This window comes from Salvelinus fontinalis, chromosome 1, assembly GCF_029448725.1.
Source record: "Salvelinus fontinalis isolate EN_2023a chromosome 1, ASM2944872v1, whole genome shotgun sequence".
Classification (NCBI taxonomy): Eukaryota; Metazoa; Chordata; class Actinopteri; order Salmoniformes; family Salmonidae; genus Salvelinus; species Salvelinus fontinalis.
Window position 1 is genome coordinate 85,781,380 of NC_074665.1, and position 22,686 is coordinate 85,804,065.

The following is a 22,686-nucleotide window of genomic DNA, read 5'->3' on the forward strand; positions in this document are numbered from 1 at the left end:
CAATATGCATATTATTATTACTATTGGATAGAAAACACTCAAGTTTCTAAAACCGTTTGAATTATATCTGTGAGTAAAACAGAACTCATTTTGCAGCAAACTTCCTGTCAGGAAGTGAAAAATCTGAAATCGAGGCTCTGTTCCAGGGCCTTCCTATTCATTTGCTTGAAATCTATGGATATACATGCACTTCATACGCCTTCCACTTGATGTCAAGAGGCAGTGAGAGGTGTAATGGGGTGTCTAGCTTGATCTGAGGTCGAACAAGAGCTCTTGGAATGACGTGACCCCAAATTTCCTTTGTTCAGTAAGGCGCGGGATGGAACCCTGGATTGCCTTCTGAAAAGCTTTCGGTATAGACGGCTAATATCTCCGGCTTTGATTTTATTTGATACATGTGATAATATCATCGTAAAGTATGTTTTTTCAATATAGTTTAATCAGATTATTGAACATTTATCGGGAGTTTTGGCGTTTTCCGTTCTCTGCGTTTGGTGAAGATGGACAACTTCGCGCCACTTGGCTAGCTTTGGTTGCTAATTCGACAGGAGAAGAGGACATTCTAACACCAAACAACGATTATTCTGGACAAAGGACTCCTTGTACAACATTCTGATGGAAGCTCAGCAAAAGTAGGAACCATTTATGATGTTATTTCGTATTTATGTGGAAAATGTTTAGTACTATTTTCGCCCTCATTGCAGGCGCTGTCTCGCTATAACGTAAGCTGTATGTCGTACTAAAGTTATTTTTAGAATTCTAACACGGCGATTGCATTAAGAACTAGTGTATTTTTCATTTGCTGTACAACACGTATTTTTTAGTAAAGTTTATGATGAGTTCTTTGATAAGATTAGGAGAGTTTCAGAAATATATCCGGATAATTTTGTGCAGTTTGGCTACGTATTCACATTGTAAAACCACAATTTGTACCGCTAAATATGCACATTTTCGAACAAAGATATATGTATTGTGTAACATGATGTTATAGGACTGTCATCTGATGAAGTTTGTCAAGGTTAGTGAATAAATTTATATCTTTTGCTGTTTTTTTGCGATCGCTACCTTTGCGGTGAATGAATGCGGTTGTGTGGTTAGCTATTGTGGTACGCTAATATAATACTATATTGTGTTTTCGCTGTAAAACACTTAAAAAATCTGAAATATTGGTTGGAGTCACAAGATGTTTATCTTTCATTTGCTGTACACCATGTATTTTTCATAAATGTATTATGAGTATTTAGGTATTTCACGTTGCTCTCTGTAGTTATTCTTGCTGCTTCGGTGCTATTTGTGATTGTAGCTGCAATGTAAAACTATGATTTATACCTGAAAAATGCACATTTTTTGAACAAAACATAGATTTATTGTATAACATGTTATAAGACTGTCATCTGATGAAGTTGTTTCTTGGTTAGTGACTAATTCTATCTCTATTTAGGGGTTTTGTGCAAGCTACCTGTGCTGTGAAAGAAATGTCTGTGCTTTTTTGTATTTGGTGGTGAGCTAACATAAATATACGTGGTGTTTTCGCTGTAAAACATTTTAAAAATCGGACATGTTGGCTGGATTCACAAGATGTTTATCTTTCATTTGCTGTATTGGACTTGGTAATGTGTGAAAGTTAAATATTTCCCCAAAATATTTTTTGAATTTCGCGCGCTGCCTTTTCAGTGGAATGTGGGGGGGGGTTCCGCTAGCGAAACCCCGGGGCTAGACAGGTTAACCACCTAACTGAGGAACTCAATTTAACCTTGCGCAATACTCTAGATGCAGTCGCATCTGTCACGACTTCCACCGAAGGTAGTTCCTCTCCCTGTTCGGGCGGCGCTCGGCGGTCGGTGTCGCCGGTCTACTAGCCATCATCGAACCCTTTTTCATTTTCCGTTTGTTTTGTCTTTGGTTCTTTTCACACCTGGTTTCATTTGCCTTAATTTCTGTGTGTATATATTTACCCTGTTGCCTGCCTAGGTTTGTGTGGGATTATTCTTTCATTGTGATGTGCTTGGTGAGGTTATGCCATTTTTTTGTTTTCACGGATTCATAAGAGTGTGTTATTGTCGGAACTTTGTTTGTTCCTCCGTGCGTTTGTACGGGTTCTCTGTTGTCGAGTGCGTTGTACCTTTTTTGATTGTGCCATACAATCGTTGGTGGACTTGCCAATTAAAGTACGCTTCTCAGACCTCTCTGCTCTCCTGCGCCTTACTCCTTCACCTACCTCCTAATGCAACATTATCACAGCGCCCCTAAAAATAAAAAGCATTTATCATAAGAAACTAGCTCCCTGGTATACAGAAAATACCCGCGCTCTGAAGCAAGCTTCCAGGAAATTGGAACGGAAATGGCGCTACACCAAACTTGAAGTCTTCCGACTAGCTTGGAAAGACAGTACCCTGCAGTATCGAAGAGCCCTCACTGCTGCTCGATCATCCTATTTTTCCAACTTAATTGAGGAAAATAAGAACAATCCAAAATGTATTTTTGATATTGTCGCGAAGCTAACTAAAAAGCAGCATTCCCCAAGCGAGGATGGCTTTCACTTCAACAGTGTTACATTCATGAACTTCTTTGAGGAAAAGATCATGATCATTAGAAAGCAAATTACGGACTCCTCTTTAAATCTGCGTATTCCTCCAAAGCTCAGTTGTCCTGAGTCTGCACAACTCTGCCAGGACCTAGGATCAAGAGAGACACTCAAGTGTTTTAGTACTATATCTCTTGACACAGTGATGAAAATATTCATGGACTTCTTAACCTTCAAGCTGCATACTGGACCCTATTCCAACTAAACTACTGAAAGAGCTTCTTCCTGTGCTTGGCTCTCCTATGTTGAACATAATAAACGTCTCTCTATCCACCGGATGTGTACCCAAACTCACTAAAAGTGGCAGTAATAAAGCCTCTCTTGAAAAAGCCAAACCCATAAACTATCGGCCTATATCGAATCTCCCATTCCTCTCAACATTTTTAGAAAAAGCTGTTACGCAGCAGCTCACTGCCTTCCAGAAGACAATGTATACAAAACACTTCAGTCTGGTTTTAGACCCCATCATAGCACTGAGACGGCACTTGTGAAGGTGGTAAATTACCTTTTAATTGCGTCAGACCGAGACTCTGCATCTGTCCTCGTGCTCCTAGACCTTAGTGCTGCTTTTGATACCATTGATCACCACATTGTTTTGGAGAGATTGGAAACCCAAATTGGTCTACACGGACAAGTTCTGGCCTGGTTTAGATCTAATCTGTTGGAAAGATATCAGTTTGCCCCTGTGGATGGTTTGTCCTCGGACAAATCAACTGTAAATGTCGGTGTTCCTCAAGGTTCCGTTTTAGGACCACTATTGTTTTCCCTATATATTTTACCTCTTGGTGATGTAATTCGGAAACATAATGTTAACTTTCACAGCGATGCGGATGACACACAGCTGTACATTTCGATGAAACATGGTGAAGCCCCAACATACCCTCCCTGGAAGCCTGTGCTTCAGACATAAGGAAGAGGATGGCTGCAAATGTTCTACTTTTAACCTTTCTTGGGTAGGGGGCAGTATTTTGACATCCGGATGAAAAGTGTGCCGAAAGTAAACTGCCTGTTACTCAGGCCCAGAAGCTAGGATATGCATATAATTGGTAGATTTGGATAGAAAACACTCTAAAGTTTCTAAAATGTCTGTGAGTATAACAGAACTGATATGGGTCTCGACCCAGCCCTGTGCAACTGGGTACTGGACTTCCTGACGGGCCGCCCCCCAGGTGGTGAGGGTAGGTAACAACATCTCCACCCCGCTGATCCTCAACATTGTGGCCCGACAAGGGTGCGTTCTGAGCCCTCTCCTGTACTCCCTGTTCACCCACGACTGCGTGCCATGCACGCCTCCAACTCAATCATCAAGTTTGCGGACGACACTACAGTGGTAGGCTTGATTACCAACAACGATGAGACGGCCTACAGGGAGGAGGTGAGGACCCTCGGAATGTGGTGTCAGGAAAATAACCTCACACTCAACGTCAACAAAACAAAGGAGATGATTGTGGACTTCAGGAAACAGCAAAGGGAGCACCCCCCTATCCACATTGACGGGACAGTAGTGGAGAGGGTAGTAAGTTTTAAGTTCCTCGGCGTACACATCACGGACAAACTGAATTGGTCCACCCACACAGACAGCGTTGTGAAGAAGGCGCAGCAGCGCCTCTTCAACCTCAGGAGGCTGAAGAAATTTGGCTTGTCACCAAAAGCACTCACAAACTTCTACAGATGCACAATCGAAAGCATCCTGTCGGGCTGTATCACCGCCTGGTACGGCAACTGCTCTGCCCACAACCGTAAGGCTCTCCAGAGGGTAGTGAGGTCTGCACAACGCATCACTGGGGGCAAACTACCTGCCCTCCAGGACACCTACACCACCCGATGTCACAGGAAGGCCATAAAGATCATCAAGGACAACAACCACACAAGCCACTGCCTGTTCACCCCGCTATCATCCAGAAGACGAGGTCAGTACAGGTGCATCAAAGCAGGGACTGAGAGACTGAAAAACAGCTTCTATCTCAAGGCCATCAAACTGTTAAACAGCCACCACCAACATTGAGTGGCTGCTGCCAACATACTGACTCAACTCCAGCCCACTTTAATAATGGAAATTGATCAAAAATGTATCACTAGCCACTTTAAACAATGACACTTAATATAATGTATATGTATATACTGTACTCTATATCATCTACTGCATCTTGCCATCTTTATGTAATACATGTATCACTAGCCACTTTAAACGATGCCACTTTTATGTTTACATACTCTACATTACTCATCTCATATGTATATACTGTACTCGATACCATCTAGTGCGTCTTGCCTATGCCGTTCTGTACCATGATTCATTCATATATCTTTATGTACATATTCTTTATCCCTTTACACTTGTGTGTATAAGGTAGTAGTTGTGGATTTGATAGGTTAGATTACTTGTTGGTTATTACTGCATTGTCGGAACTAGAAGCACAAGCATTTCGCTACACTCGCATTAACATCTGCTAACCATGTGTATGTGACAAATAACATTTTATTTGGTTTGATTTGATATGGCAGGTGAAACCCAGAGGACAAACCATCCCAAAAAATATATATAAGTCCTCCCAGATTGCAGTTCCTAGGGACTCCACTAGATGTCAACAGTATTTAGAAAGAATTTCAGGCAGATTTTTGGAAAAATGAGCCAGAAATTGTAGTTTTTCTAGGTGGCTCCCATTTTGGCTGTAGTGTTTCCAAGCGCGCGTGGAAGAGAACGCGTTCTTTGGTATTTTTCTCCGGTAAAGACAATAACAATTCTCCGTCTTAAATTTGATCGTTTATTTACGTATTAGGTTACCTAAGGTTTGATTATAAACGTTGTTTGACTTGTTTGGAAAAGTTTATTAGTAAGGTTTGGGATTCATTTTGTATGCATTTTGATGAAGGGAAACTGGGTGGATTATTGACTGCAGAGCACCAGCTAAACTGAGTTTGTATGGATATATAGAAGGACATTATCGAATAAAATGACCATTTGTGATGTAACTGGGAACTTTCGGAGTCACAACAGAAGAAGATCAAAGGTAAGACATTTTTTTATATCGCTATTTCTGACTTTTGTCGCACCTGCCTGATTGAAATATGTTTTTCATGCTTTTGTATGCGGGCCGATGTCCTCAGATAATCGCATGGTTTGTTTCGCCGTAAAGCCTTTTTGAAATCTGACACAGCGGCTGGATTAACAAGAAGATAAGCTTTATTTTGATGTATTACACTTGTGATTTTATGAAAGTTAAATATTTATAATACTGTCGTTTGAATTCCGCGCTCTGCAATTTCACCGGATGTTTGCCAGGTGGGACGCTACCGTCCCACCTGCCTTTAAGAAGTTAAACTTAGACAAAACAGAGATGCTTGTTCTAGGTCCCAAGAAACAAAGAGATTTTCTGTTGAATCTGACAATTAATCTTGATGGTTGTACAGTCGTCTTCGGCATTACTCTGCACCCTGATCTCTCTTTTGACGAACACATCAAGACTGTTTCAAGGACAGATTTTTCGCATCTACGTAACATTGCAAAAATCTGAAACTTTCTGTCCAAAAATGATGCAGAAAAAGTAGTCTATGCTTTGCCGCATCTAGGTTGGACGACTGCAATGCACTACTTTCCGGCTACCCGGATAAAGCACTAAATAAACTTCAGTTAGTGCTAAACATGGCTGCTAAAATCTTGACTAGAACCCCCCCAAAAAATTCATATTACTCCAGGGCTAGCCTCACTACACTGGCTTCCTGTTAAGGCAAGGGCTGATTTCAAGGTTTAACTGCTAACCTACAAAGCATTACATGGCTTTGCTTCTACTTATCTTTCCGATTTGGTCCTGCCGTACATACCTACACGTACGCTACGGCCACAAGACGCAGGCCTCCTTACTGTCCCTAGAATTTCTAAGCAACCAGCTGGAGGCAGGGCTTTCTCCTATAGAGCTCAATTTTTATGGAATGGTTTTTATGGAACAGACTCGCTCTCAACCTTTAAGTCTTTATTGAAGACTCATCTCTTCAGTGGGTCATATCAGTGGGTCATATGATTGAGTGTAGTCTGGCCCAGGAGTGTGAAGGTGAACGGAAAGGCTCTGGAGCAACGAACCGCCCTTGCTGTCTCTGCCTGGCCGGTTCCCCTCTCTCCACTGGGATTCTCTGCCTCTAATCCTATTACAGGGGCTGAGTCACTGGCTTACTGGTGCTCTTCCATGCCGTCCCTAGGAGGAGTGCGTCACTTGAGTGGGTTGAGTTACTGGCGTGATCTTCCTGTCCGGGTTGGCGCTCCACCTTTGGTTGTGCCGTGTCGGAGATCTTTGTGGGCTATACTCGGCCTTGTCTCAGGATGGTAAGTTGGTGGTTGGAGATATCCCTCTAGTGGTGTGGGGGCTGTGCTTTGGCAAAGTGGGTGGGGTTATATCCTTCCTGTTTTTCCCTGTCCGTGGGTATCGTTGGATGGGGCCACAGTATCTCCCAGCCCCTCCTGTCTCAGCCTCCAGTATTTATGCTGCAGTAGTTTATGTGTCGGGGGGCTAGGGTCAGTCTGAGTATTTCTCCTGTCTTATCCGTGTCCTCTGTGAATTTAAGTATGCTCTCTCTAATTCTCTCTTTCTCTCTTTCTTTCTCTCTCTCGGAGGACCTGAGCCCTAGGACCATGCCTCAGGACTACCTGGCTTGATGACTCCATGCTGTCCCCAGTCCACCTGGCCATGCTGCTGCTCCAGTTTCAACTGTTCTGCCTGCAGCTATGGAACCCTAACCTGTTCACCGGACGTGCTACCTGTCCCAGACCTGCTGTTTTCAACTCTCTAGAGACATCAGGAGCGGTAGAGATACTCTGAATGATCGGCTATGAAAAGCCAACTGAAATTTACTCCTGAGGTGCTGACCTGTTGCACCCTCGACAACCACTGTGATTATTATTATTTGACCCTGCTAGTCATCTATGAACATTTTAACATCTTGGCCATGTTCTGTTATAATCTCCACCCAGCACAGCCAGAAGAGGACTGGCCACCCCTCATAGCCTGGTTCCTCTCTAGGTTTCTTCCTAGGTTCTGTCATTTCTAGGGAGTTTTTTCTAGCCACCGTGCTTCTACACCTGCATTGCTTGCTGTTTGGGGTTTTAGGCTGGGTTTCTGTACAGCACTTTGTGACATCAGCTGATGTAAGAAGGGCTTTATAATACATTTGAATTGATTTGATTTGAACTTAGTCAAAACCAGTCTGCAGTTTCGGCATCTAATATAACTCTAGTGGATCATTTAACAGTGACATCAACCTGGATACACACATCACAACGGTCATAAAGCAGTGAGAGGGTAAACGTACCACTGCCATTTGTGTGAAGGAGCGCTTGACGTTGTTGGCTATGGCGATTCTGGTGGGACTCATGTCTCTGTAGGCCTGGACAAAGTTCTCCATTGACCTGCAAAAGACAATCACATTACTTACAATCGCTGTACACTACTCTAGCTCTAACAACCATCAGTACAAGAACACAACTGAATAAAAACCGGTAAGAGAGACACACTGAATCAGTAGGACAGACACACTGAATCAGTAGGACGGACACACTGAATCAATAGGACGGACACACTGAATCAGTAGGACGGACACACTGAATCAGTAGGACGGACACACTGAATCAGTAGGACGGGCACACTGAATCAGTAGGACAGGCACACTGAATCAGTAGGACAGGCACACTGAATCAGTAGGACAGACACACTGAATCAGTAGGACGGACACACTGAATCAGTAGGACGGACACACTGAATCAATTGGACGGACACACTGAATCAGTAGGACGGACACACTGAATCAGTAGGACGGACACACAGAATCAGTAGGACAGACACACTGAATCAGTAGGACGGACACACTGAATCAGTAGGACGGACACACAGAATCAGTAGGACGGACACACAGAATCAGTAGGACAGACACACTGAATCAGTAGGACAGACACACTGAATCAGTAGGACGGACACACAGAATCAGTAGGACAGACACACTGAATCAGTAGGACGGACACACAGAATCAGTAGGACAGACACACTGAATCAGTAGGACGGACACACAGAATCAGTTGGACAGACACACTGAATCAGTAGGACGGACACACAGAATCAGTAGGACGGACACACAGAATCAGTAGGACGGACACACTGAATCAGTAGGACAGACACACTGAATCAGTAGGACGGACACACAGAATCAGTAGGACAGACACACTGAATCAGTAGGACAGACACACTGAATCAGTAGGACAGACACACGGTAGGCCCTCTATAGTACCTCTGCTTGTGCATCATGTTGACTGGCATGTTCTGACATGAGTGGCTTCTGCCCATGGAGTTCACCTGTAGTAGACAGTTTAACGGAGGATCTGGGGGCCATTGCAGGTTCTGATGTCCACCCACGGAGGACAGACGTGTACTGGCTGGGGCGTGGTAGGGGGGGATCTGTGTGGGGCCTGTGTATGGCAGAGTAGGCCTGGAGTCCATGGGGCTCATTTGGCTGTGGTTGGGGCCTCTCTTGTCTCCTGGGGCCCACTTGGCGGGCTGGTAGTGGTCAGACTCTGGGGATCTCAGGTTTTGGAAGAGGCTGGCGATGTTGCTGAAGCTATTCTGTGTGGTGAGGTGGCCCAGTGGGCCAGTGGCCCCCTCTGGGCCTCCAGGCACCTCCTCAGGAATGATGGGATGGAGCTGGAAGTCCTCTCCGTCCATGGGGATGTAGGGCGCCAGGGTCTCCAGGTCCAGATCACTCAGGGCCGACTGAGAGGGTCACATCACATTACATCACACAACCCCAAGAAAGCAACCATGACCAATTGTGTTAAATAAATGTCAATCTAGTATAATGTCAACCTTCCTCATCCACACTGATTCAGTAATGGGTCTGTGAAGTGCCAGTGAGACTGACCTGGGTGCTCCCAGGGCTCTTGGGCCCCTCTGTGTCGAGAGCAAAGAGCTTCTCAGTCAGCTCTACCTTCAGGTCATTCTCTCTCTCATTGTAGTAATCCCCTGGGCTGCTGGGCTGTACCCACAGAGAGGAGAGAGAGAGGGAGAGAGAGAGACAGAGAGAGGGAGAGAGATTGAGAGAGAGAAAGACGACAGGACAAAAGCTCCCTTGAGGCCTAAGTAACTAAGTGACCAGTGCTTATTCCAACCATCCACCCCTCTATCCACCCCTCTATTCTCACGACACTCACTCGACACTCACGCCCCCTGTCGCAAGCACCTAGGATCCATGCCCACTCCATAACACACACACCAGTGGAGGCTGCCGAGGGGAGGACGGCTCATAATAATGGCTGGAATGGAGTAAATGGAATGGCATCAAACCATGTGTTTGATGTATTTGATACCATTCCACTGAATGGTATCAAATAAATCCATGATAATCGAACATTTCAATAGGCATTTCTCTACTGCTGGCCATGCTTTCCTCCTGGTTACCCCAACCCCGGTCAACAGCTCCGCACCCCCCGCAGCTACTCCCCCAGCCTCCCCAGCTTCTCATTCACCCAAATCCAGATCGCAGATGTTCTGAAAGAGCTGCAAAACCTGGACCCACTTTTTGTAAAATTATCCGTCGCCATTGTTGCAACCCCTATTACCAGTCTGTTCAACCTCTCTTTCGTATCGTCCGAGATCCCTAAAGATTGGAAAGCTGCCGCGGTCATAACCCTTTTCAAAGGGAGGGATACTCTAGACCCAAACTGTTATAGACCTATATCCATCCTGCCCTGCCTTTCTAAAGTCTTTGAAAGCCAAGTAAATAAACAGAATACCGATCATTTCGAGTCCCACCATACCTTCTCCCCTGTGCAATCTGGTTTCCGAGCTGGTCCTGGGTGCACCTCAGCCACGCTCAAGGTACTAGACGATATCATAATCGCCATCGATAAAAGTCAGTACTGTGCAGCCGTCTTCATAGACCTGGCCAAGGCTTTCGACTCTGTCAATCACCGTATTCTTCTCGGCAGACTCAATAGCCTTGGTTTCTCAAATGACTGCCTCGCCTGGTTCACCAACTACTGCGCAGACAGAGTTCAGTGTGTCAAATCGGAGGGCCTGTTGTCCGGACCTCTGGCAGTCTCTATGGGGGTGCCACAGGGTTCAATTCTCAGGCCGACTCTTTTCTCTGTATGTATCAACGATGTCGCTCTTGCTGCGGGTAATTCCCTGATTCACCTCTACACAGACCACACCATTCTGTATACTTCTGGCCCTTCTTTGGACACTGTGTTAACAAACCTCCAAACGAGCCTCAATGCCATACAACACTCCTTCCGTCGCCTCCAACTGCTCTTAAACGCTAGCAAAACCAAATGCATGCTTTTCAACCGCTCACTGCCCGCACCCGCACGCCCGACTAGCGTCACTACTCTGGACGGTTCTGACCTAGAATACGTGGACAACTACAAATACCTAGGTGTCTGGCTAGACTGTAAACTCTCCTTCCAGACTCATATCAAACATCTCCAATCCAAAATCAAATCTAGAATCGGCTTTCTATTTCGCAACAAAGCCTCCTTCATTCGCGCCGCCAAACTTACCCTAGTAAAACTGACTACCCTACCGATCCTCGACTTCGGCGATGTCATCTACAAAATAGCTTCCAATAATCTACTCAGCAAATTGGATCACAGTTCCATCCATTTTGTTACCAAAGCGCCTTATACCACCCACCACTGCGACCTGTATGCTCGTTGGCTGGCCCTCGCTACATATTCGTTGCCAGACCCACTGGCTCCAGGTCATCTATAAGTCTTTGCTAGGTAAAGCTCCGCCTTATCTCAGGTCATTGGTCATGATAACACCCACCCGTAGCACGTGCTCCAGCAGGTATATCTCACTGGTCATCCCCAAAGCCAACACCTCCTTTGGCCGCCTTACCTTCCAGTTCTCTGCTGCCAGTGACTGGAACGAATTGCAAAAATCGTTGAAGCTAGAGACTTACATTTCCCTCACTAACTTTAAACATCAGCTATCTGAGCAGCTAACCGATCGCTGCAGCTGTACATAGTCCAACTGTAAATAGCCCACCCAATCTACCTACCTCATCCCCATATTGTTTTTATTTACTTTGCTGCTCTTTTGCACACCAGAATCACTACTTACACACCATCATCTGCTCATCTATCACTCCAGTGTTAATGTGCTGAATTGTAATTACTTTGCTACTATGGCCTATTTATTGCCTTACCTCATGCCATTTGCACACACTGTATATAGATTTTCTTTTTTTCTATTGTGTTATTGACTGTACGCTTGTTTATTCCATATGTAACACTGTGTTGTTGTTTGTGTCGCACTGCTTTGCTTTGTCTTGGCCAGGTCGCAGTTGTAAATGAGAACTTGTTCTCAACTAGCTTACCTGGTTAAACGCGCGCACACAAACAAGTATACACATCGTGACACATGCACACACGCACAAAGAAATGCACACATTGTGACACACATGCAGGATCACACACACGTAGGCTACGCAGGCACGAACACACACACACACACACACACACACACACACACACACACACACACACACACACAATACATAAAAGTGGAAGAAAAGCTAGTAAAACAGGATTGTGGTAGAAGACGTGGTGAACAAGACAATAGATGACAGGAGAGTTCTGGAAGAGTTCAAGGAGAGTTCAAGGAGAGTTCAAGATGAGTTCTAGGATAGCTCAAGGCAAGTTCTTGAAGAGTTCTAGGAGAGTTCTAGAAGGACACCAGGGGCAGTAGTAGCTACATACCGTGGAATAACTGCTCAGGCTAGGGGGGGCAGTGCTGGGGGTGGCGCTGCCCGGTGTGGGGTTCTGGGGTACTGAGAAAGTGGCAGCCATTTGTTTGGACATGTCTCCTGCTGGGCATGATTTGTGGGGATCACTACCCAAGCCCTGAGGGGCCGGGGGGGGCATGGGAGACATCTTGGGGTATAGAGGAGGATGAGGCTCCTCAAATGGTGGCCTTCCTGTAGGACACAACCATATAAACAGTAAATGGTTAGCATTCCTGTTTTCAAAGAAGTTATAGTATTATCTTAGACTACAGATGGTGTAATCTCATCCACAAGCCAGCTCTCTCTCTGTCAAACTGTCTGGTTTCACAGCACCTCAGAACGGGACTTGACTGGAAGTCTATGGCAGGAGATGACGAAACAACCGCTGGTTTTAATTGGGTAATCTCTCAGTCCATCACCATCTAGCATGACCCTTAGAACCTCCCCCTACATTATGAACTTCAAATTACGAGCAGCGCAAGAGATATAAACAAGGAAGTGAGTTCACTAAAAGTACGCATCTTAGAAATAGTTTTCACATATAAACTTTATATGCCCAAACTCAGATTCAATTGGGCTTCCCAAAACCAATATGCTCAATGTCCTAGAAACATTTTTTATTGCCAATTATCGCCATTTTTCTAAGTCCCATCTAATACAGATGTAGTAGGCTTGCTCCCTCTCCCACCTCGATTTCAACCACATCAAGTCCCAGTTTGTTGCACAGTTATCAGGCTCTATGCACCATCAATTGGATCCTTGGGACGACGTTAGAGATGGTGCAGGTATAAGTGCATGGCTTTGGGGAGATGGATATTAATGGGATGATACGGGGTTAAGGAGAGATCTAAAGTAGAATGTAGAATGTAGAAATATTGGGGGGGATTCTGACCAAAGTCAAGGGTGATGATGGCGTCTCCAGGTGTGGGGGCCAGCTGAGCAAGGTCTTCTGGCTCCTCTTTCAGTTTGGTGAACAGGATCTCCATGGGCTCTGCGGCCACCGCAGCACCACTCTGGCTGAAGAAGCTCTTCATGTTGTGTGGCTTGAACAGGGATTCAGTCTGGTCCATGGAGAAGATCATGGACTTGTTCTCCACGTCACTGAAAACCCACAGAGAAACAGAGGGATAACTCAGGGATGTGTTATGTTACCTACTACGACCCCTAGGACCCCTTCGGTCTCAGCCTCCAGTATTTATGCTGCAGTAGTTTGTGTCGGGGGGCTAGGGTTAGTCTGTTATATCTGGAGTATTTCTCATGTCTTATCCGGTGTCTTGTGTGAAATTCTTTCTTTCTCTCTCTCGGAGGACCTGAGGACCCTAGGATCATCCCTCAGGACTACTTGACCTGATAACTCCTTGCTGTCCCCAGTCCACCTGGCCGTGTTGCTGCTCCAGTTTCAACTGTTCTGTCCGGCTATGGAACCCTGACCTGTTCACCGGATGTGCTACCTGTCCCAGACCTGCTGTTTTCAACTCTCTAGAGACAGCAGGAGCAGTAGAGATACTCTGAATGATTGGCTATGAAAAGCCAACTGACATTTACTCCTGAGGTGCTGACCTGTTGCACCTTCGACAACCACTGTTATTATTATTTTTTGACCCTGCTGGTCATCTATGAACATTTTAACATCTTGGCCATGTTCTGTTATAATCTCCACCCAGCACAGCCAGAAGAGGACTGGCCACCCCTCATAGCCTGGTTCCTCTCTAGGTTTCTTCCTAGGTTCTGTACTTTCTAGGGAGTTTTTTCTAGCAACCGTGCTTCTACACCTGCATTGCTTGCTGTTTGGGGTTTTAGGCTGGGTTTCTGTACAGCACTTTGAGATATCAGCTGATGTAAGAAGGGCTTTATAAATACATTTGATTTGATTTTCTAACAGATTAAGCTGCTGTACTACTGCAATACATTTGAAATAGCAGCCTTCCACAATCACTTCCTCCCCCCAATGTTGGACACTATGGGCCAGTTTCCTGGACACAGGTTAAACCTTGTCATGGACATCCTGGAGTAGGGTTAATCAGGGTATGTCCCCCTCTGCCTCCCTACCCAAACCTCACCATCTTAAACCTCTGACCCCCAACACTTGACCCCTGACCCTTGACCTGAGACCGGTGACCCTACCTGAGGACATAGTTGACACAGACAATGCACTGCGGCTGGGAATTCCGGCTGTTGTAGATGACTGTGCCCTGAGTCTCCACCCACACGTAGCCTCCATGTTTGGCCAGCATACGATACTGTCCACTCACTGCCTGGCCTTTACTGCACACTGTACAAAGATGGAGAGAGAGATAAAACTTTATTTAACTAGGCAAGTCAGTTATGAACAAATGCTTATTTCCAATGACGGCCTACCGGGGAACAGTGGGTTAACTGCCTTGTTCAGGGGGAAAATGACAGATTTTAACCAAAATAGATAGATAGATAGAGAGATAGAGAGATAGAGAGATAGAGAGATAGAGAGAGAGAGAGAAAGTATACATCAAGCTGGATGGAGATGAATAGAAGAGGAACTCAGAGAGCAAGCAGCAGAGTGAAGAGCAGAGAGGTTCAGGTCAGGGTAAGACTAAGATAGATGTTGAAGAGGAGAACATTTTAGGGGTGAGGAGAGAATGAGAGATAGAGAAGTACTGTATCAGGGTAGAGAAGAAGAGGAGTTGGCTCAAGTCCAGGGCTGGCTTGTAAAAGGAGCAGGCCCAAGATCATAGGGGTCATCCAAGGGCTGGTTTGTGAGAGGAGCAGGCCCGGGGTCGTAGGGTCCATCCCAGGGCTTGCTTGTGAAAGGAGCAGGCCTGGGGTAGTAGGGTCATCCCAGGGCTGGCTTGTGAAAGGAGCAGGCCCGGGGTCGTAGGGTCATGCCAGGGCTGGCTCTTGAATGGAGCAGGTCCGAGCTCATAGGGGTCATCCCAGGGCTGGCTTGTGAAAGGAGCAGGCCTGGGTCGTAGGGCTGGATAAGAGTGAGTAAACACAGACCAGGGCTGCTCCAGGCCAGTCACGTTGCCGTAGAGACCCCAGCTGGCCACATAGAGATCCCACCTGCCCAGTGCATTCAGTCTGCCTGGGCTAACCACACCACTGATTGATTGATTGATGCCATTTTCATAGACTGCGACAAGGAGCCTGGAGCTCAGTTGACAGGTTGAGAGGAAAGGAGAACTAGACTCATAAAGGAGTCGAGCTGCTGGTACTAGCATTTACACACACACACACACACACACACACACACACACACACACACACACACACACACACACACACACACACACACACACACACACACACACACACACACACACACACACACACACACACACACAGAAGCCCACAGCACAACGCAACACACACACAAAAACTCCCACAGAAGCCCACAGCGCAACACAATCCAGACCCACACTTCTCCTATTACAGAGAGAGGCTTTAATGATGTGTAAATGTCACTGGGGGACAGAAGCCATCTCACCGGAGGGCCTCATTACAGGATCAATGTGGGACACCTGGTCCCCTGTCACTACAGACGCCCTGCGCTCCTCTTATCTTCCCAGTCACAGGTCAGCCCTAATGGGATTGAAGACATCTTAATACCGGCCCAGGTCCACAGAGCCATGATAATGAAATAAGGTGTGTTTTGAATTATATTCAGAACTCACATCTGAAATGTCATTTGGCTGACAGAGTGGCCTGGTGGGGTTTAGATGTGATGTGTGTGAGGGGGAGCTGGGGGCTGATGTGAGGGTACTGTGTGTGAGGGGGGTTGGGGGCTGATGTGAGGGTACTGTGTGTGAGGGGGGCTGGGGGCTGATGTGAGGGTACTGTGTGTGAGGGGGGTTGGGGCTGATGTGAGGGTACTGTGTGTGAGGGGGGTTGGGGGCTGATGTGAGGGTACTGTGTGTGAGGGGGGCTGGGGGCTGATGTGAGGGTACTGTGTGTGAGGGGGGTTGGGGGCTGATGTGACGATACTGTGTGTGAGGGGGGCTGGGGGCTGATGTGAGGGTACTGTGTGTGAGGGGGGTTGGGGGCTGATGTGAGGGTACTGTGTGTGAGGGGGGTTGGGGGCTGATGTGAGGGTACTGTGTGTGAGGGGAGCTGGGGGCTGATGTGAGGGTACTGTGTGTGTGAGGGGTTGGGGGCTGATGTGAGGGTACTGTGTGTGAGGGGGGTTGGGGGCTGATGTGAGGGTACTGTGTGTGAGGGGGGTTGGGGGCTGATGTGAGGGTACTGTGTGTGAGGGGGGTTGGGGGCTGATGTGAGGGTACTGTGTGTGAGGGGGGTTGGGGGCTGATGTGAGGGTACTGTGTGTGAGGGGGGTTGGGGGCTGATGTGAGGGTACTGTGTGTGAGGGGGGTTGGGGGCTGATGTGAGGGTACTGTGTGAGAGAGGGGGTGGGGGCTGATGTGAGGGTACTGTGTGTGAGAGGGGTTGGGGGCTGATGTGAGGGTACTGTGTGAGAGAGGGGGTGGGGGCTGATGTGTGAGAGGGGGTGGGGGCTGATGTTAGGGTACTGTGTGAGAGAGGGGGTGGGGGCTGATGTGTGAGAGGGGGTGGGGGCTGATGTGAGGGTACTGTGTGTGAGAGGGGTTGGGGGCTGATGTGTGAGAGGGGGTGGGGGCTGATGTGAGGGTACTGTGTGTGAGAGGGGTTGGGGGCTGATGTGAGGGTACTGTGTGTGAGAGTGGTCTGGGGGATGGTGTGAAGGTATTGTGTGTGAGGGGGACTGGGGCCTGATGTGATGTTAGTGTATGGTGTCTGGGGGGGTCTGGGGCCTGATGTGATGTGATGTTAGTGTATGGTGTCTGAGGGGTTCTGGGGGCTGATTCAATGTGAGGGTATGGTTTATGAGGGGAGCTGGGAGCTGAACATTGCCTGAGGTGTTCTTTGTGTTTCAGAAGCTGGTGGACGTCAACATGGATTGTTTCATCTCTGGGCTGGTAAAAGCAATAACCATACACAAAACAGAGGAGAACAGGGCCAGAGGGAGGGAGAGGTGGACAGAAAGGAAATCAAGGTAACAGGAAGGAAACTACAGGTGTTTGAATAGGGCCTGCTAGAGTAGCACAAACATAAACTACAGGTGTTTGAATAGGGCCTGCTACAGTAGCACAAACATAAACTACAGGTGTTTGAATAGGGCCTGCTACAGTAGCACAAACATAAACTACAGGTGTTTGAATAGGGCCTGCTACAGTAGCACAAACATAAACTACAGGTGTTTGAATAGGGCCTGCTACAGTAGCACAAACATAAACTACAGGTGTTTGAATAGGGCCTGCTACAGTAGCACAAACATAAACCACAGGTGTTTGAATAGGGCCTGCTAGAGTAGCACAAACATAAACTACAGGTGTTTGAATAGGGCCTGCTACAGTAGCACAAACATAAACTACAGGTGTTTGACTAGGGCCTGCTACAGTAGCACAAACATAAACTACAGGTGTTTGAATAGGGCCTGCTACAGTAGCACAAACATAAACTACAGGTGTTTGAATAGGGCCTGCTACAGTAGCACAAACATAAACCACAGGTGTTTGAATAGGGCCTGCTACAGTAGCACAAACATAAACTACAGGTGTTTGAATAGGGCCTGCTATAGTAGCACGAACATAAACTACAGGTGTTTGAATAGGGCCTGCTACAGTAGCACAAACATAAACTACAGGTGTTTGAATAGGGCCTGCTACAGTAGCACAAACATAAACTACAGGTGTTTGAATAGGGCCTGCTACAGTAGCACAAACATAAACTACAGGTGTTTGAATAGGGCCTGCTACAGTAGCACAAACATAAACTACAGGTGTTTGAATAGGGCCTGCTACAGTAGCACAAACATAAACTACAGGTGTTTGAATAGGGCCTGCTACAGTAGCACAAACATAAACTACAGGTGTTTGAATAGGGCCTGCTACAATAGCACAAATATAAAAACCCATCTACATTTTCAGTCTGCTTCTTCTGTGTTTCATTTCACCTAACAATCTGCTAGGAAACAGATTCACAGTTTCAATAGTTTGCGGAGAAAGGGAAGTACTGGTGTTCAGACTGCATTGTCTTGTTCTGTCACACACCAGCACGGTTACTGTAAAGCATTGTCTTGTTCTGTCACACACCAGCACGGTTACTGTAAAGCATTTTCTTGTTCTGTCACACACCAGCACGGTTACTGTAAAGCATTGTCTTGTTCTCTCACACACCAGCACAGTTACTGTAAAGGACTGTCTTGTTCTGTCACACACCAGCACGGTTACTGTAAAGCATTGTCTTGTTCTGTCACACACCAGCACGGTTACTGTAAAGCATTGTCTTGTTCTGTCACACACCAGCATGGTTACTGTAAAGCATTGTCTTGTTCTGTCACACACCAGCACGGTTACTGTAAAGCATTGTCTTGTTCTGTCACACACCAGCACGGTTACTGTAAAGCATTGTCTTGTTCTGTCACACACCAGCACGGTTACTGTAAAGCATTGTCTTGTTCTCTCACACACCAGCACGGTTACTGTAAAGCATTGTCTTGTTCTGTCACACACCAGCACGGTTACTGTAAAGCATTTTCTTGTTCTGTCACACACCAGCACGGTTACTGTAAAGCATTTTCTTGTTCTGTCACACACCAGCACGGTTACTGTAAAGCATTGTCTTGTTCTGTCACACACCAGCACAGTTACTGTAAAGCACTGTCTTGTTCTCTCACACACCAGCATGGTTACTGTAAAGCATTGTCTTGTTCTGTCACACACCAGCACGGTTACTGTAAAGCATTGTCTTGTTCTCTCACACACCAGCACAGTTACTGTAAAGCACTGTCTTGATCTCTCACACACCAGCACAGTTACTGTAAAGCACTGTCTTGTTCTCTCACACACCACACGGTTACTGTAAAGCATTGTCTTGTTCTGTCACACACCAGCACGGTTACTGTAAAGCATTGCCTTATTCTCTCACACACCAGCACAGTTACTGTAAAGCATTGTCTTGTTCTCTCACACACCAGCACGGTTACTGTAAAGCATTGTCTTGTTCTCTCACACACCAGCACAGTTAGTGTAAAGCATTGTCTTATTTGCTCACACACCAGCATGGTTACTGTAAAGCACTGTCTTGTTCTCTCACACACCAGCACAGTTACTGTAAAGAATTGTCTTATTTGCTCACACACCAGCACAGTTACTGTAAAGCACTGTCTTATTCGCTCACACACCAGCACGGTTACTGTAAAGCATTGTCTTGTTCTCTTACACACCAGCACGGTTACTGTAAAGCACTGTCTTGTTCTCTCACACACCAGCACAGTTACTGTAAAGCACTGTCTTGTTCTCTCACACACCAGCACAGTTACTGTAAAGCATTGTCTTGTTCTCTCACACACCAGCACGGTTACTGTAAAGCATTGTTTTAGTCTCTCACACACCAGCATGGTTACTGTAAAGCATTGTCTTGTTCTCTCACACACCAGCACAGTTAGTGTAAAGCATTGTCTTATTTGCTCACACACCAGCATGGTTACTGTAAAGCATTGTCTTGTTCTGTCACACACCAGCACGGTTACTGTAAAGCATTGTCTTGTTCTGTCACACACCAGCACGGTTACTGTAAAGCACTGTCTTGTTCTCTCACACACCAGCACAGTTACTGTAAAGCATTGTCTTATTCGCTCACACACCAGCACGGTTACTGTAAAGCACTGTCTTGTTCTCTCACACACCAGCACAGTTACTGTAAAGCATTGTCTTGTTCTCTCACACACCAGCACGGTTACTGTAAAGCATTGTCTTGTTCTCTCACACACCAGCATGGTTACTGTAAAGCATTGTCTTGTTCTGTCACACACCAGCACAGTTACTGTAAAGCACTGTCTTGTTCTCTCACACACCAGCACGGTTACTGTAAAGCATTGTCTTATTCGCTCACACACCAGCATGGTTACTGTAAAGCATTGTCTTGTTCGCTCACACACCAGCATGGTTACTGTAAAACATTGTCTTATTCGCTCACACACCAGCACTTTTACTGTAAAGCACTGTCTTGTTTTCTCACACACCAGCATGGTTACTGTAAAGCACTGTCTTGTTCTCTCACACACCAGCACGGTTACTGTAAAGCAGAAGATGAGATATAAGGTCCTCAACAGATGGTTGAGACATTCCCAACCACTTCACAATCTGTTGATGGGCCTTAAGGCAAGAGGAAGAAGTCCCTTTGTCAGCACTGTGGTTGTAGTGTAGTCAGTCTTTGTGTAGACACTCACGGTTCTGGTGGCTCTTGGTGACACTGTCAGAATCGAGGGCGTGGTACAACTCATAGACAGAGCAGCCCAGCAGGTCTTCAGGACTGTAGCCCATCAGCTCAGTGACTCTGCAATACACAGAAATACAGCCAACCGTTAACTCAGCCAACACCACTTTTCTCAACACACACACACACACACACACACACACACACACACACACACACACACACACACACACACACACACACACACACACACACACACACACACACACACACACACACACACACACACACACACACACAGTGACGACCACAGTCTCTCCTCTACCAGCCTCTCTCCTCTCTCTCTCTCCTCTGCCAGTTTCTCCTCTACCAAAGCCTCTCCTCTCCCTCTCTCCTCTACCAAAGTCTCTCCTCTTCCACAGCCTCTCCTCTACCACAGTCTCTCCTCTACCAAAGTCTCTCCTCTTCCACAGTCTCTCCTCTACCACAGTCTCTCCTCTACCACAGTCTCTCCTCTACCACAGTCTCTCCTCTACCACAGTCTCTCCTCTACCACAGTCTCTCCTCTACCACAGTCTCTCCTCTACCAAAGTCTCTCCTCTACCACAGTCTCTCCTCTACCACAGTCTCTCCTCTACCACAGTCTCTCCTCTACCACAGTCTCTCCTCTACCACAGCCTCTCCTCTACCACAGCCTCTCCTCTACCACAGCCTCTCCTCTACCACAGTCTCTCCTCTACCACAGTCTCTCCTCTCCCTCCTCTACCACAGTCTCTCCTCTACCACAGTCTCTCCTCTACCACAGCCTCTCCTCTACCACAGCCTCTCCTCTACCACAGTCTCTCCTCTACCACAGCCTCTCCTCTACCACAGCCTCTCCTCTACCACAGCCTCTCCTCTACCACAGTCTCTCCTCTACCACAGTCTCTCCTCTCCCTCCTCTACCACAGTCTCTCCTCTACCACAGTCTCTCCTCTACCACAGCCTCTCCTCTACCACAGCCTCTCCTCTACCACAGTCTCTCCTCTACCACAGCCTCTCCTCTACCACAGTCTCTCCTCTCCCTCCTCTACCACAGTCTCTCCTCTCCCACAGCCTCTCCTCTACCACAGTCTCTCCTCTACCACAGCCTCTCCTCTCCCTCCTCTACCACAGTCTCTCCTCTACCACAGCCTCTCCTCTACCACAGTCTCTCCTCTACCACAGCCTCTCCTCTACCACAGCCTCTCCTCTACCACAGTCTCTCCTCTACCACAGCCTCTCCTCTACCACAGTCTCTCCTCTCCCTCCTCTACCACAGTCTCTCCTCTCCCACAGCCTCTCCTCTACCACAGTCTCTCCTCTACCACAGCCTCTCCTCTCCCTCCTCTACCACAGTCTCTCCTCTCCCTCCTCTACCACAGTCTCTCCTCTACCACAGCCTCTCCTCTACCACAGCCTCTCCTCTCCCTCCTCTACCACAGTCTCTCCTCTACAACAGTCTCTCCTCTACCACAGCCTCTCCTCTCCCTCCTCTACCACAGTCTCTCCTCTACCACAGCCTCTCCTCTACCACAGTCTCACCTCTACCACAGCCTCTCCTCTCCCTCCTCTACCACAGTCTCTCCTCTCCCTCCTCTACCACAGTCTCTCCTCTACCACAGCCTCTCCTCTACCACAGCCTCTCCTCTCCCTCCTCTACCACAGTCTCTCCTCTACAACAGTCTCTCCTCTACCACAGCCTCTCCTCTCCCTCCTCTACCACAGTCTCTCCTCTCCCTCCTCTACCACAGTCTCTCCTCTACCACAGTCTCTCCTCTACCACAGTCTCTCCTCTACCACAGCCTCTCCTCTTCCACAGTCTCTCCTCTTCCACAGTCTCTCCTCTACCACAGTCTCTCCTCTACCACAGTCTCTCCTCTACCACAGTCTCTCCTCTTCCACAGTCTCTCCTCTTCCACAGTCTCTCCTCTACCACAGTCTCTCCTCTACCACAGCCTCTCCTCTACCACAGTCTCTCCTCTACCACAGTCTCTCCTCTACCACAGTCTCTCCTCTACCACAGTCTCTCCTCTACCACAGTCTCTCCTCTTCCACAGTCTCTCCTCTACCACAGTCTCTCCTCTACC

General features: G+C 47.1%; 1 protein-coding gene across 3 annotated transcripts in view; it reads right to left on the reverse strand.

Moving 5' to 3' along the window:
• The window catches only part of LOC129863075 (endothelial PAS domain-containing protein 1-like), a 115,351-nt gene that overhangs the window by 11,559 nt on the left and 81,106 nt on the right, over window positions 1-22,686 (reverse strand). For all 3 annotated transcript variants that reach the window (XM_055935072.1, XM_055935074.1, XM_055935075.1), the window contains 7 exons: window positions 20,592-20,698; window positions 14,474-14,621; window positions 13,242-13,450; window positions 12,324-12,541; window positions 9,482-9,595; window positions 8,855-9,333; window positions 7,886-7,982 (listed from right to left, as the gene is read on the reverse strand). In XM_055935072.1, the coding sequence (XP_055791047.1) occupies window positions 7,886-7,982; window positions 8,855-9,333; window positions 9,482-9,595; window positions 12,324-12,541; window positions 13,242-13,450; window positions 14,474-14,621; window positions 20,592-20,698 (1,372 nt within the window). The remainder of the gene's footprint in view (window positions 1-7,885; window positions 7,983-8,854; window positions 9,334-9,481; window positions 9,596-12,323; window positions 12,542-13,241; window positions 13,451-14,473; window positions 14,622-20,591; window positions 20,699-22,686) is intronic.